The 16,679-nt window shown below is 35.4% G+C and overlaps 2 protein-coding genes across 3 annotated transcripts in view; one reads left to right on the forward strand and one right to left on the reverse strand.

Annotated features, from left to right (window-relative positions):
- On the forward strand, positions 1 to 8,221 carry si:ch73-86n18.1 (uncharacterized protein LOC564061 homolog). Its single transcript, XM_038284435.1, has 6 exons — positions 1 to 535; positions 1,999 to 2,093; positions 2,186 to 2,359; positions 4,068 to 4,219; positions 4,304 to 4,425; positions 7,875 to 8,221. Exons 2-6 carry the CDS (start codon positions 2,078 to 2,080, stop codon positions 8,086 to 8,088), a joined length of 678 nt encoding a protein of 225 aa, XP_038140363.1. The 5' UTR covers positions 1 to 535; positions 1,999 to 2,077; the 3' UTR covers positions 8,089 to 8,221.
- The window catches only part of cd4-1 (CD4-1 molecule), a 25,154-nt gene continuing 16,554 nt past the window's right edge, over positions 8,080 to 16,679 (reverse strand). For both annotated transcript variants that reach the window (XM_038284432.1, XM_038284431.1), the window contains exons 3-11: positions 11,918 to 11,985; positions 11,677 to 11,829; positions 11,387 to 11,533; positions 10,903 to 11,121; positions 10,452 to 10,808; positions 10,071 to 10,325; positions 9,825 to 9,925; positions 9,679 to 9,722; positions 8,080 to 9,539 (exon numbers count right to left, since the gene is read on the reverse strand). In XM_038284432.1, the coding sequence (XP_038140360.1) occupies positions 9,509 to 9,539; positions 9,679 to 9,722; positions 9,825 to 9,925; positions 10,071 to 10,325; positions 10,452 to 10,808; positions 10,903 to 11,121; positions 11,387 to 11,533; positions 11,677 to 11,829; positions 11,918 to 11,972 (1,362 nt within the window). In that variant the 5' untranslated portion in view covers positions 11,973 to 11,985 and the 3' untranslated portion in view covers positions 8,080 to 9,508. The remainder of the gene's footprint in view (positions 9,540 to 9,678; positions 9,723 to 9,824; positions 9,926 to 10,070; positions 10,326 to 10,451; positions 10,809 to 10,902; positions 11,122 to 11,386; positions 11,534 to 11,676; positions 11,830 to 11,917; positions 11,986 to 16,679) is intronic.

Below are 16,679 nucleotides of genomic sequence, written 5' to 3' on the forward strand. Positions count from 1 at the left end.
AAGGATGAGCCTGCATCCCCCACATGTCGACTCCTGCGTGATCTCCTGCAGGCAGGTGTAGTTTTCTCTCACCATCCTCCATGTCTGTCTGTTTTGACCTTGTTAACGCTGCCTCTCTCTTACGCTGCAACTCCCCTGCTCCCCAAAGGCTCTGGTAATCTTCACTCTAGTGCCACAATATTTCTCCTTAAAATCTAATTTGTAGCCCCTGGTTGATTTATCGAGGCACCCTCTCCTGCCTGCAACATCGCTGCAGAGCTGGAGAAACAAGCTCTGAGAGGTGCTGTGCAGGTTAGCAGTGGCTTTGAACAAATCCTTCCAGCTTTCCTAAAAAAATTGAGGCTTTTTCTTTCCTTTCTTGGCACAGTTAGTTACATTTCGTCATAATGCGTGGATGTTTTATCTCTTTTTTTTGCCAATATGCACAGTGTTGCTCAACCTCAGTACTTTCCTCACTTTCTTCAGTTTGGAGAGAAGAAGAGGTTCTGGATTTGGCAGGCGTGCGACGAATGAGTCAGGCTGTTTTTAAGAACAGGTGAAAGAAACAGTTGGTACCTTCTGCCTCCTGACAGCTGATGTATGCACATGTTCGAAAAAAGAACAGCTCTGAATAATGTGGAAAGTCCAGGGATTTGGGGGAAAAGAATGACCAGTAATGACTACACTTCTTTGCACAAAAGCCATGGACACAGAGATAAACACTAAGCATTCCTTTAATTAATTTGAACAGCCAAACCTCATGAAGCAGAGACACTAACATTGTTAGTGGGAATAATGGGGCAGGAAAAAAAAAAGATATCTTGGACATGAGCCATAATAAGACAAAAAAAGGCTGACAGTCTGTTGCAGAAGCAATGACATGTGTGTGTGTAAAGGTGATATTTTCTGCAGCTGTCCTGTTTATGAAGTGAATACAAATAACCTCCACAGCACGGACACACACACACTAACACAGAACTTGTTCTCCTCAGCGCTGAGTCATTGTTCGGCATCTGTCTTTGCCAATTTAGGGAAGAATTCAGGAACAGTGAGAGAACTTTGCTCGTTGATAGTAAACACCATCAAACCCATGTGCCAAGACTAACAACATGCATCAGTTTATCTAACCTGTCCGCAGGAGGATCATAATGTCAATGAGGGGGGATGGATGGATGGATGGATGGATGGATGGATGGATGGATGGATGGATGGATGGATGGATGGATGGATGGATGGATGGATGGATGGATGGATGGATGGATGGATGGATGGAATCTTTTAAAAAGTATTTATGTCCCCTAAACTTTTCCACTTAAGTTTTTATACAAACTTAAATGTATTTTCTAGACATCTCGATAAACAGACAAACGTGGCTATCAAAGTATTTTAGAAATACAAATTTTAAATGACTGGTGTGCTATTATTTTTCAACCCTCTTTATTCCTAAACCCCCAAATTAAATTAGAACTTTTTGCCTTCAAAAGTCACCTAATTAAAAAAATTCTGCAACTAGAAACTCATAAGGCTTTGGGGAAGCTTTAAGTAGAGTTTAATTATAGGCCTAAGACAATATCCCAATCTTTAAACATCTACCATATGTTAAATCCATTATCTGGAAAAGGAATTATTTTGGTCCAACTGCTATACTACAAAGGTTGAGCAAGAAGGACGTTAATAAGGGAAGCAGCCTAGAGGTATTGCATATAGAGGGCAGAGAAATTTACACTAAATCAAGACACTTCCAATCCAAACCCTGGGACGGCTGTGTTGAGAATTAAATCCTCCGTGTATGTTTTGTCTGTCATACCTTTGTGCCACCGGCAAGTTTAAATTCAAGTTTATTATCTTTAATAATTGTTGAAAAAGAAAAAAGGGGGATAACATAACTTTTCATTTGGTGCAGCCAAATCAATACTGATTTGGCTGCACCAAATGGCACCATCAGAGTTACGTGCTTTGATGATCATGACCCAATCGTTCTGGTACAATTTTGCAACCTGTACTTTGCCTTTTCTTTAGTAAACAAAGAGTAGCTCTATAAAGGCCTCCAGAGAGCCTTAGGACAGCATGTGCAACCCTCAGCTCACTGAGAAACACAATGAATTCTGTGAAAGGTGAGATGATCTTCTTTAAACAGCTGGTATTTCTGCATGTGGTCTGATGGAATATGCTCTATAACTCGAACAAAACTGCTCTCTGTCATTAGCAACCACCCTCTTTGTTCTTCTGGGCCTGCTGGTTCCTGAAATCTCCAGTCAGAAACCCAAGACTCCTGAAGAAGAGGTGGCTTTCCTAAAAGTAAGGCTCGCCTTGATGAAGGATCGCTACAGGCTGTTGTGCAACCAGTACTCCAGTTTGGCAGACAACTGCTCAGCTCCAGGTATGTTCCTCCTCTAGGCTCCAGCAGATGGATGGTGATTCAGTTAGCTGTTTTACAAATTGTTTATATGATTTTAAGAGCAGCCTGCTTTAAAAAGCATTCAGGGTAACATGATTGAGAACAGGACAGCCAGTACAATGCATAAGGCAAATTATCTTAAAAAAAAAAAATAAAAAAAAAATAATAATAAGAATAAGAATAAAACAAAATAGCAACACCATCTAGTAATGTTTTTTTTTCCTTTTAAAGTGTTAATATAAACATGTTATGATCAATAATGATTTTCTATCTGTTTCGTACATCTATAGCCATCTAAAGTCAAAAAGGATAGATTGCGTTTGTGTGCATCGGTTTTTTGAGTCTCCAACTGATTTTAAATTTGAATTCAACCTGAGCATTGTTGTCTTACAGCAAGATGAATCAGTCCTAGTCTAAAATCCTCCCCAAGCTTCCCTGTATTTAGATTCCTGTAGCTTCCCTAAACTCTGACCACCTTTCCTGTTGTTATTAAACAAAGGTTAAACACAGCATAATGCTGCCACTATCAGTTTTTTTCTACCGTTTTCTGACAAGGGACTGAACATTGCTTATCATATTGCTTGACATTCTTTTCCTGATTTAAAAATCATCCAAACCTGATTTGTGTTAAGGTCTTCGTACTTTCTGTTATTGATGTTTTCTCCCTCACAAACATCTAAAGCTTCATAGAACAGCTAGATTCATGCTGCCATTTAATGACACACAGATGGAGTCTTCTCAGTAATTAGGTGATAATTAGGTTGATTGGGTTAGATTTAGGAGTGAAAGAAGAAATGGGTCAGAATGATAAACATTCCCTATCATTTAAAATGTCCTCATGTTGATATAGGTATAAAAAAAATGTTTTTTATTAATTGTAATAAAGCATATATGGTAGGGAAAAAATATTCAGAAATATCGACTGGAACAGATATTTGTTTTTTGTTTCGAAAAAAAAAATGCGTTATTTACTGTGCTATACCAGTTTGTGGCCAATGAAAACTGACCTAATTATCAGATCTTAAACCTGCAGATAATTCAACATCAGGTCAATTTTGTTCTGAATGTGTGGGAAATATAAACAACTGTGGCATCAACATCCATACAGAGAGAAAAAATGGCATCAGTAATAATAAAACTGAAGTTATAAATGTAAGTTATGCTGTTAAACAAACCTTTAAGGTCTCTAATAGAGAACCTTAAAGGTTTGGTGGAGGATTTTCAGGAATTTTTGAAAAGACCTGCACTCTCCACATGGAAAAAAAAGCACAACCCTGTACCCTCTACAGAGAGGGAACGCCTATTAAATGCTTGTGAGACCATGCATAAGCCCATTTCCCCTCGTGCACGCTCTGTTTAAAAGGTGTTGTTTGCATTGCTCATACAAGCTTAATTTCCAAAAGAAGATTTGCAATTTTTCCGACTATGTGAAAATGGGGACGAGCACATAGGACGGCCTTATGTAAACTTATCACCAGAAAAAGAAAAGAAAAAGAACATCCTCCACTATACCTTTAAGTTGAACACAGTGCTTGCAAATAGAAAAGTTACTTTAAAAGCCAGGCCATTGCTCGGTCTGACAGGTTGAAAACCTCTGGTATAAGATGTCATGATTGCAACAAGTTTTTGCAAATATACATATAATGTTCAATAAAGTGCTACTTTACAAGCCTTTTTTTTGTCCGAACAGCCAAAGACTGCAAAGAGTGTCCTGAAGGATGGCTGCAGGTTGAGGATCAGTGCTTCCACCTGAACACTGACAAGCAAGATTTCTCTACCAGTGCTGAGAAATGTAAAGATATTGGAGCCCATCTCGCCATACTCACTACAAGAAAACAGCATGTAGGTGCTTCTGTTCAGTTTAAGCCTATATCAGAGTTGCATTGTGGGATGATTACTGATTGTTTTGGGTGAAACGGTTTGTAGGAGGCTGTGGAAAAAGAAGGCAGGAGGATCGCAGGGACATACATACACTACTGGATTGGACTGAGTGACATTGAGACTGAGGGGGACTGGAGATGGGTTGACAACTCAACGCTAACAACTGCGTATGTATTTACACCAGAAAAAATGTGTTGTCTTAGGCATATCCATTACACATTTATAGTATGTATTTTTTACGTATAGTTTGATGATTTGCTGCCATCAATAATAAGATTTTTTGCTATATAAGATACATGTCTTTATATTTGGTACACTTTATATACCAAACTAAATCTAATGCTAACAACTTCAGTAAAAAATATGCAATTTTCACATGAGGATTTCAATTCTTAAGGGAAAAAAGCAATTTAACTCATCCCCACCCTATCTGAAATATAATAACGTTCCTAATGAAATAATTTATTTACTGTTTGTTTTACTTTTCACTATTTTGGATTACCTTGATGAACAAAGGAAACCCCTGGATACCTCCAAAGCTGTAGAATAAATAAATTGCTTAAAGAGCACCTTATCTGACAACATCGAGTAGGTTAAAGCTCTAAGACATCAATCAGCAATCTAAAGAAATTTCAGAATACATGCTATATACAATATTGAAGTAGAGCAATGATCTAAGTCACCCAAAAAGGCCACATATGTGCATCTTATCTTTTATATGAAAACAATTCTGCAAAGATTGGATCAAATTTATTCCACAGCAATGCAAATTAACCATTAATAGTTTTGAGGGATGCTTGATGCAGTTGTAGTCCTCAACCAGTTATTAGTCAGTTTCTTAATTAGGGCTGGGTTGGTTATAAAAAAAAAATGTGAAGAAAATGCTTTTTATTTATGAAGAGATTTTCAAATTGACATTTTTGAGATGTTTTTCAAATTATGATCCAAAAATTTGAAGTTTGACCCGAGGAAAGGGGAGAAATCCTGTAAATAGGCACTAACATTTCACAGAATTGCATCTTCATCTTACTGCTGAGTAGAGTAAAAACCGAAAATGTTAATTAAAAAGTATTATTTGGCACAGATTTGAATGTTTTCAGTTCTTGGGGGTTGACAGATTAATTATGAAGCAGCTGGTTTCATGTCTTAGGTTATATTTATAGACTGGGTACAAAAAAGAAGGGAGGAAATTAAGTCAATGCCTACAGCAGTCTGTTTTAGTGTAAAAACTTTCTATTCCTCACAGTTTATTCTAAATACTGCGAGAACCAGACTCTTTACTTATTTACTTGCTGTTGTAATGCCAGGAAAGAATATTGAGCCAGATTCAGCTGACACAAGTAGTGTGCATTTAAAAAGTTTATTTAAAAGTAAATTGTATGTTGCAGGAACAAAAACTGATTGGAAATGGAATCACTGTGTGGAGGAGAACAGGGTTAATGGCGGAGAACAACTCACTGGTGTTGAAATGCAGTGAATGAAAGCCACTAACCCTCTCAGAAGCCGAGAGGTTATTCAAGCTCTAAAGATTGACTCCTTTTGCTCCATTCAGATGATTCAGGTCAATTACTGACTTATCCAAATCCTGACAGGGCTAAACAGAGCTAAGGATAGGGGACATTGTAGTTAGCCTGGGAGTCATGCACAGAAGAGCTGTCCTCATAGCAGAGCTTTCCAGAAAGTTGAGATCAGGAACTAAGGTCAAAGATGGATTGATGTTCTACTCGCACAAAACGGCTTTCAAAAATCTGGCAGTTATCCTCTGGGAGAGCCATGAATATATAGATCTCCTCCCAGGTGTTGCAACTTCTGAGCTGTGTCCGAACCTCCGCCTTAACCACTGCTCTAACTGCCATTTTATGTCTCCGAAAGCTAAACATTTCTCACAATGCACCTTGAAAAGTAGTGTGCATCCTTGGTCCCTAGATGAGCAGATATATCCCAGAATGCGAGTGTTCTCCTCGCAAAGCATCATGGGATTCGCTTTGGGGGGCGAGAGAGAACAAAGATGGCACAGACACCATGCGGGGACTCGGAGTCATGTGAACAATGGGGATCGAAAAATGGTGATCATATGTCCGAACGGTCAGCTAACTGAGTTCACTATAAAGTCCACTATATAGTCCCTGCTCTATATAGTGATCGAGGGTTTGGGGGTTGAAGTGGACATTAGGTTGGACGTCGTGGTCATTGGAGCTGCTGCAGGTGTAACCGCTCAGACCTGATTGTCAGTGCTGCACAAGGAGCACAGTGACACGGCAGCTTCGCAGGCAGGAACAGACTAGGATCATTACAGTTTTGAGTGTTATATTCTTATAAAAAACCTATTTTGAACATTGATGGCCTCAGAATAACTGTAAGGCGTGACATAAATTCATATTAACATGAACAAGAAAAAGAAACTTGCCTAGAGAGATAAACTTCTAAAACCTGACAAGCTTCTTAAACCTGCTTGTAAATGCTGTATTCTTTGTGCAGGATGCATCAATTAGGATTTTTGTCACCAAAAGTGATCCCAGACATTTGAAGTTGACTACTTCCAGACACTTAGTCCCAATATCTTCAATATATCATTGAATTTAATCAAATTATTGCCTTTTAATGCTTTAATGATTTATTTTTTCTTGAAAACCGTGCAGCTTTAAATTGCTTTATAACAACTAAAACAACAGCTGTTAATGCAGTCTCATCTTTGCTGTAAACATCATTGTAAGGGATGAAAGATACTTAGATTGTTTAGAAAAAAATTATAATCGACTATTATTATTCAAAAAATGGTTGCACAAACATGGCTACGTGGCTGAGAATTAAAAAATCATAGCAGCAACAGGTGTTGGAAGTTAAGTTTAGCTGAAGTCATGATGAAGATGTTTTTTTTAAATTGCCCTTATCCAATCCGACATGAATCAAGTGATAACGCGAAAAGTCTACATTACCCCTTAGACAGAAATAGAAAATAGAATGAGAGTAGAAAAAGGGTAAAAATGGGCGACTATTTGCAAAGAAGACATTTGCAATTTACTTTTCTAAAATTATCTGCAGCTCACCCACACAAGGAGCATAAATGACTCATAAAATAACACTGATGTTTTGTCTTTACAGACTTACGTCATATGTATCATGTAGGTCATACATGCTGTGAAGCATAGAGTAAGACGCCCACAATAGATTAATTTTGTGCAGGTTTATAAGAATAACTTTAAAATGGATATGATTATTTTCGAAACAACTGATTTAAAAACATACACAAGGATTAGGATTAACATACAGAGAGGTGTTGTTACTGCCATGATCTTAAATGATATTTTCAGTGCATAAACAGTTAGCAAACATTTCAATGCTAAGATATACAGGCTAAATTATGCTTTAGCTCATTGGGTTATTTAATTATGTGATAAATATGAGTAGCTAGGGAAAAATGTTTCTATAAACCTCATGGTGGCGCCTGGGAGTCATTCTGCGTTAGTGTTTCTAAATCTGAATACATATACCTGCTATAATGTCACAGATCTTCAGATCCTCTTATGATGAACCTGATGAGCATTGCTCCTTGTTAATATAATTCATAAACCTTCTCAAACTCATTCTTGGTATCTTCTCTGTTATGTTTGCAAAGGTTCTGGGACCCTTACAGAAGAGAACCAGACAACAATCAGGCCCAAGGGCCAGAGGGGGAGGACTGTGCAGTGGTGGATAGCTACACTCAGAAATGGTACGACGTTCCCTGTGAGTTCACCTATCCTCGGATCTGTCAGAAAGCCGCCAATCCGCTGCTCTCAGACCCAACCGCACCTCTGGAGCACCCCCGACTAAGCTGCAAATGTGACTGATCCGTTATTGAAAAGCTTTAATATACATTTGCAATATTACAGTTTGTCTTCAGCTTTTAATCAACATCTTTATTCTGTCCAAACTATCCTGTTTCTATTTTTAAGAAATAAAGTATCACCTTGTGTGAAGAAATAAAATATGTTCAGTATTTTTTTTTTAAATGAATAACTAAATAAAGAAAAGACAATTAGATATCAGGGCAAATATAGCTGAACCAACAAGACACTGAACAAAACAACAAAAAATCTCACAAGCACAATGTTAGCATAGATAAAATTCACAATATTACAAATATATTACAAAGTAAGTTCAGACTTCTGACTGTGAGAGGATATAAACAACATGCTTTTTTAACACTAAGTCAACTAAAATTTGAAACATTAGAAACACAAAATACAGAATCATTATCAGTACAGTGCTAGTAGAAGGGAAGGTCCAAAAACAATAAATGATCTGGGAAAGGCTAAGAGCAGTTAATCATTACAGAAAAACAAAGACAACCTTTTTACAAGAAATTTCAGGAGTCACTAAACTACAAAACTTTTAGGGATCAAAATGCTCTTCAGAAGAAAGAAGGATTAAAATCAGATTTGCCTAAAATCATTTTAAAATACCCATAAAACAGTGCACATACAAAGGTTATTTAAAAATTAAATGTGATCCTCAAAAACCAGCATCAATTCTGTTTTTTCTTTTTGGATGCAGTCCGTATGTTATTATTTCATTTATATACAGTCTCTGCTTCTTTTTTTTTTATGAAGAAAAGAGTTTGAGTGCGTTTCCGGAGGAACTTATTCTATCTACATTTATAAAGGTTGTCCAAACTCATTTAGAAATGGTGGTTAAAAACTCCTGGTCTGTTTCCATTTCAAAACAACCTTCTCCTACATTTTTAGCACCCCATAAACATATGACATTCAATTAATGGATTTTTATCTTCATCTATAAACCAGCTGTGAGTTATCCTCATCAATATAGTTAGATTTTTTGTATTTGTTAATTTTAATGTATTTTATTAATTGAAGATCTGAAATTGTGCTATTTTCCCTTCAACTGAGGCTCTGATCCTTGTTAGCAAAATAAGTAACATAATGAACACAGTTGGCCAAATTAATAACAGGTCACCTCTGGATGAAACAAAATCAGTTAAAAGATCTGCACAAAAAATATATGTATTTCAAATCATTGTTTGGAAAAGTTGATTAAAAAATATTTCCAAATTTACAAAATGGGGAAAAATGGTTTATATATATACAGCTTTAAAATTTGTTTATCTTATATTTTTATTTTTACAACCTCTTAATGTTTCCTTCTCTTCCAAACTCATCCAGAACAGTCGATAAATGTAAGGGTCCATCTGGGACAGACATGTATTTGTTTGCATGGTGCCCTGGGGTCGTATCATGAAAGTCCTGATTATTAGGCCTTGAAGAATCCCTTTGGTTTGGGGCTGAAAAAGAAACAACATTGTTTGAATTAGGAAAGATATTAAATATCAAGATATTATTCATTCATAAATGTTTACTTATTTGGGAGTGAATGTACATATTATTGCCATCCTGTTAATCCAGGAAATGCTTAGCTCTTACTTTTCGCACTTGCAGAGTCGATGCCTGAAATTTCTGATCTTCCTCTGAGGAGAATTACAAATACATGACAGACGGTGAGATTTCAATCAAGATAAGACCAAATTCAGGTTTGATCCACCTGAAAATATGGAAGATTTTAACTGTACCTGTCTGCGCCGGAAAAGGGTGACAGAAACTATAAGGAGGAGGATCAGGATGACTGCAGCGCCGCATATGGTCACCACCATCCATGCAGTCAGGATTGGATCTGTGGAGAACAGAGAATCAGAGTCATTAAACAGTATTGAGTAGATACAAAGAACAGGAGAGGTAAAACTACGTTTCTGTTTTAATGCTCTGTGGCCACAGGTTCATAACCATGTCAGATTTCTGCTCTCGCTTCCTGTGCTCACCGATCTCCAGTATTATCACAGCTGACGTCAGTGTCGTGGCGTTCTTCTGCAGCTCACACCTCCACTCTCCAGAGTCCGTTGTGCCCACTCTTGGTATGGTATACAGAGGGTCAGATGAAAGCTTGGCTTTCCCCTGGGAGGATGTCTTTGGAGGGAACCACTGCACCTTAATGTCGGCATCCAGGGTTCCACCAGTGGAACAGGAGAGGTTCAGGTGATTACCTGAAATTAGCTTTTTTCCTGGGGAGGGGATGACTGGAGAGCAAAGGAAAAGTAGATGAGTTTCATATGTTTAATTGCATTTTTTTGTAAGTCTCTACCAAAAGCACAGCACAAAAAATCACTTAAGAACAAAATAACTGAGGCTTTGTTTTTGCTTACTTTTCAGCACCTCTACAAACACAGTCCTGGTGAGAACAATGCCATTTGTAAATGTTATTGAACAGTTGTAGCTCCCTCTGTCTTCTTCTTTTGCCGGATTTCTGTACAAGGAAACATTTCCTTCCTTTGTGAAGTTCTTAAAAATCAGTCCTTTTTGCGGTCCCTTTTGTGCCCACGGTCCATTCTTCAAGGTCAACAAGACAGTTTTATTGCCATCCTTTTTAGGGATGAAAACCCATTGGATTTCCTTGATTTTACTCAGTATTTGTTTCAAAAACTTATTGGGAGTAATCAAAATAGACACGGTAAGGGGGAGGTTTGTAGAAGTGTAGAGATGTTTGGATTCAAAAGAGAAATCTAAAACAGAGAAGAAGATATCTAAAACAATTTAACTCAAAATGCAAGTAGACCACAACAGCATAAAATAATGTGTTCATGGCAAATAACTCACCTATAACAGAAACAGAAAATTTGAAACTGCGAACTTCTTTTACGACACATGTCCACTCTCCGTTGTGTTGGCTTTCGGCTTTCTCATTAAATTCTCCTGTTTTTGTTTCTATGCCTGATGGTTTTATCCAGTAAGTCTGGGTTTGGGTTTGACCTTCAACTTTGCAGCTCAGAGATAAAGTATCTCCAGGTGTCACTGGTGAATCTCCTTTCATGCTCACTAATACGACAAAAAAGACAGATTGCACATTTAAGAAAATCTGAATCAAAATTCTTAAAAGGAACCCTTCAATAAAGGATCATTTCAGATACTCTGCAGTCAAGTTTTTTGTTGGACCTAGTAAATTAAAAAGTGATAAAAAAAAATATTATTAGACTGACTATAAGATTTAAGTTAAAATTTTAATTTAGAGCAACATATTGTAGAAACATAGTATTTTAATATACAGGTTATATTATAGAGTTGAATGTGTTTTGGTTCTTACCATCAACTTTAATCAGCTTAAATGTTCTTGTTTCTTGGTAATTTAAAGCATTTTTAACTTTACAGATAAATGTCCCTATGTTTTCCTGTTCGATGTTAGAGATGGTCAGTTTCCCTTTATTTGCAGACAACTTGCCTTTCCAGATATCTGTAAAGAAAAGTTGACAAAAAAATAAATAAGTATGGCCAAAATAACCTAAATTTCTGTGCATTGTAAATATTTTTCTTAATGATTAACTGCAAAAAAAGAAAAACAAATAATCCTCTTTGATGCGCATATACATCACTCACCTGAATCAGATACATAATTTCTACCTAAATAATTATTGTCAGCAATCCCAGGTTCGCTCTCCGTTTCAAAGAACCACTGCACATAATAATTATCTGGGACTATGGGCATTTCAAGCACAACAACATCTCCAAGACGAACATAAATGTCTGCCCCTAAGAGAGAAATATAGCTAAGAGTTAATATGCAAAATCAAAATGCATTTTAAACATTTTAAAAGAATCTGTAATGGGTGTTTCCTACCATATGTCTTGAGGATGGTGGTGAGAAAGGCCAAGAACTGCAGAAGGATCTTCATTGTGGTGTCACACCTAAACACGGTAAAAAGAAGAAAAAAAAGAGACATCATTTTGTGATGTATAACTGATCGTATAAGTTTAAAAGCACAATAGATCACAAGTACATAAATGATAAATATGTGCTATTAATTTGAAAGGTAAATCACAATATGCACAATGCATACATACAGCTAGGAAGTATATTAGACATGGAAAAGTAGCTGGAGTACAATAGTTTCCATACAAAAAAGCTCAACATATCCATTACCCAGATTTCAACAGAGAAGGTCTATTTATGCCTAAAAATAGTGACCTGAATATCAAGCTGTGTAAAACAGCTATGGCCTTTTTTGCGCCAAATGTCCTAAATAGATACATAAGCAGGGTGTATTTGAGTATTTTAAAATTAGTAACCAACTTAAGTACTGCGTCACCTCAAGTTTTATTATGTTAGCACATAGTTTTTTTAAATCACACTTTGAAATAAAACAATATACACCATTAAGGCCAAAAAAATGAATCATATTAATCTTGATTAATCAATTTTTGAAATAATCATCAACTAGTTCAGTAATCCATTAATCATTAAATGGAGTGTAGAGACTCTAAAACATTCCTTTAGCTGACAGAGCAATGCACTTAGGGCAGTAATTATATCCAAATTGTAAAAAAATATATAAACATTTTGCATTTAAGATAAAAAAATATATATTTGTCTGTCAATATAAGTTTTACCTGGTTTAATTTAGTAAAAAATCTTCTTTAAGGAACCTTTGACTATTAATCAATTAACTGGAAAAATAATCAACAAATTAATTGATTTGCAAAATAATCGTTAATTGCTGTCCTACACACAATACACGCATAAAAAATAATATTTATAAAAAACTGAGTTGATGTGTCAACAAAAAGGACATTCAGCGACACCTTTGAGAGGAATTATCTTTTATCTTTTCAAATATATATGGTATTCGGAAGAAGGGTCCTGATTTCACCCTGTGCTCATGCTTTCATTCACATTAGGGTAAAAACTTAAAGGAGCAACCCAGTGATTGCGGTGGTCTCAGATTTTGAGAGATTTGAAAAGATAAAAGAGGAAATGTTCAGAGACATGAGAGTAGGCGGTCTGTGGTGGGCTTCAGATGAAAATAAGCAGGCAAATTTGGAGGGGAAGAGGCACACAGAGAGCGTATGCTGGGTTGTGGTGGGACTTGATTTAGTTAAGGTGAAGATTCTTATCCCAGTCTTCCCCTCTCCCCTTCCTCCCCCTCTGCCTCTCACACCCCCTCTCTTCCTCCTCTGTTCCACGAAAGACGGATCTCTCCACGCTTGAAGGGAGAAAAAAGAGAGACCACAGCACCAGCAGCACATACAGACTGTGGTTTGAGTTACATTCTTCTCTTTTATACTTGTTTGAATTTTCATCTTACTTTCATTTCTCTTTTACTGTTCAAATTCTGTGCAAAAAAATGGTTTTAAATTTTTTACATCAAAAAATAAGTGCCACATTCCTCCACAGCTGTCATTAGTGGGGATCAACAGGTTGTCCAAAAAAAAAAAAAAAAAAAACTAAAATCTTTCTGGTACATGAACCAAAATACTTTATTTCAACTTTACTTGCTTTGCATGTTTTGTTGTTTTTTTTGTTTGTTGTTTATAGCTGTTTTACATTCAATTTATGAAAACTGTAAAGTTCTGTGTAGCTTCAATTAAACCCATGATATAACAACAAAGTTTGTTTGAAATTACAACTAGACAAATAATATATTTGAGCTAAATATTACAATTTACACTTTATTTGATTATTAGTGAATATAAAAGAGTTCAGTGTTGCTGATGGATAATACTCTGTATTGATCTTTTTGATAATTTTAGCTTTAGTTTATCATAGATATTAATGTCTGTTTACTTGTTTAGCACCACTTTGCAACACATCTCCTCTTAAGGCTCCTAAAGAATTTTAATGAATAAATACAAAAAGTCAGTTTAATTCAATAAGACAAGCAGATTCAGAGTCCAATACATACATAGACCAGTTATCAGACACTGCATTCCAGCTCAATTAATAAAGTCAAATCAACACTTTCACATACACACACACACACACACACACACACACACACACACACACACACACACACACACACACACACACACACACCGTCTGGTTTCACTATTCTGGTGTGGACTTTCTATTGACTTCCATTCATTTTTAGGAGAATCCTACAGCCTAACTGTGACCCTTATCCTAAACCTAAACATTATACATAAACCTTATCCCAACCTAAACTCTAAAACAAACAGCATTTGTTCCCATGGCAACCACACATTGGTCCCCACTAGAGCACTCCATTCCCACAATGTGTTAAAATATGGAAAATGATCACTATAATATAAGAAATACACACACAAAACCTTTATATATATATGTATATATACCCATGCTTTGCCCTCCTTTGCGATTCTTCTGCTGTTGATCTGCTCTGGGCGCGGTCCTTACCTTTAGTCAACTTGGAAAAACTACTCCAGCAGAAAACTCTACATTTACTGAATATTAAAGCCATTTTGGTCAAGTCAGTTATACCTCGAGGCCAGTAGAAGCAATGGGCCTTTTTTTTTTTTACAGCATTAACATTTTTGTAGCATCACTGATTGATCTTTTAATGGCCATGTAAGAGTAATTCTTTTCACACTTACGCTCAGTTCAGTTTGATGAGATGGTTTAAGTTAATTTAGCGTTGCTGATGTTTTGCGAGTATATACTTAAGCCTTCACTTAAACAAAACGTTTCTTTCTTCCAGGAAATAAGAAGGCCATTTCTTGAAATGTATTTAAAAGTTATAAAAAGAGTAGGCTATACATTTTAATGAACAAAATGTATCTTTCTACTTATATATACATTAAAATGGGATATAAACCCTCCAGAATAATGAATGAAAAATCTTGGGTTTACAGCAATAAAGTATAATTACTGGCTATATTTACATGTTTCCACTGGTATTTTGATTACTGCATCAATGCTCATCATTGCCATTCAACTTTTTGAGGTTAGGAGACCTTCTGCTATCACCCTATTCTCTACAGATCTTCCATAAATCCTAGCCTGAACTCTAAAAGAACAAAACCAAAACACATGATTTGACTGCCAGTTTGAAGAAGCAAAATTATTTAATGCAATTAAAAATATTTCAAACTTAAAACTGCGGTAAGAATAATTTCAGCCTTGATTGTCAAAAGCATAATGTTTGGATTTAATTTCTTTGAACAGCGGGATAGTAGATTTCAGAGTACATGAACAAGAAGTTACCTGGATCTATATCTAAACAAAAATCAGATCATTTGTCTATAGATAAATGTCTCTAGAACTGTAAAAGCACAAAAAAACACACAAAAAACAGTAAATGTCATGATTTACATACAACTCACAAGAAAACATTTAGTTGTCTGCTGATATCTAAGAGTGTGAAATATAAATGTTGAGTGCAGAGTGGTACAGCTAAGCTAACGTTAAAACTCTCTGCACCTGTGAAAGTTTAACCCAGAAACCACCATGATCATATCAGCAGCAGGATGCAGCTTCAGATCTACTGATGAAGAGGGGGGGATGGGATGATGAGGGTCATCAAGGCAGAAAGGTGAAGAAAAACGCAGGGCAGGCAGTGGTTCATTCTTTACTGACGGAGATCTGTTTGTTTCTTGGTTTAATTGGTAGTTTTAAGTCTAAGTTTTTGCTTTATTTAATAAAAGGTAATATTTTGACTGAATTATACTCGTTATTATAACAGAAAACAGAAAAATAATCTTATAATTTTGCTCCACAGACCCAATAAAGGAAGAAAAATCTTCAACATGAAAGTATGTTCATTTATAATAAATATTTTTAATGAGCTTTGCCTGTAGTTTTATTATTTAAATACCTTGTTGGCGCAGATTATGAATTTTATTTTGTTAGACAGACGATGATATATTTGAAAAACTGCATAGAGTTAAATGATACTGTGAACAAAGGTTATAAATGGGTTCATACAAAGTAGCTAAATACTAAAATATAAATCCCGATTTTTTTTATTTTACCAAAATGCACAACATTTACAAACAGAGCGGCAGTAGCGCTCATTGTACTTTTCACTGTCCAACACTGTAAATGTGCTATAAATGTGCTAAAAATATAAATGTGCATATATATATATATATATATATATATATATATATATATATATATATATATATATATATATATATATATATATATATATATACTTATAGCACATTTACAGTATTGGACACTGACCACTACAATGAGCGCTACTGCCGCTCCGTTTGTAATATTTTTTTTTTGTATAAGTATATATATATATATATATATATATATATATATATATATATATATATATATATATATATATATATATATATATATATATATATATATATATAGATATATATATATATATATATATACATATGTATATATTGTAGTGGACACTGACCACTGCAATGAGCGCTACTGCCGCTCTGTTTGTAAATGTGCAGTTTGGTAAAATAAAAAAAGGGATTTACGCTTTTGTATTTAGTAATTACTTTGTATATATATATATATATATATATATATATATATATATATATATATATATATATATATATATATATATATATATATATGTATAGCATATATGTCTGTTTATGGATGTTGTTAAGATGTTATGAACAATTTCATATTGACAGAG

This window comes from Cyprinodon tularosa, unplaced genomic scaffold, assembly GCF_016077235.1.
Source record: "Cyprinodon tularosa strain WSP-4 unplaced genomic scaffold, ASM1607723v1 ctg2, whole genome shotgun sequence".
NCBI classification, from domain to species: Eukaryota; Metazoa; Chordata; class Actinopteri; order Cyprinodontiformes; family Cyprinodontidae; genus Cyprinodon; species Cyprinodon tularosa.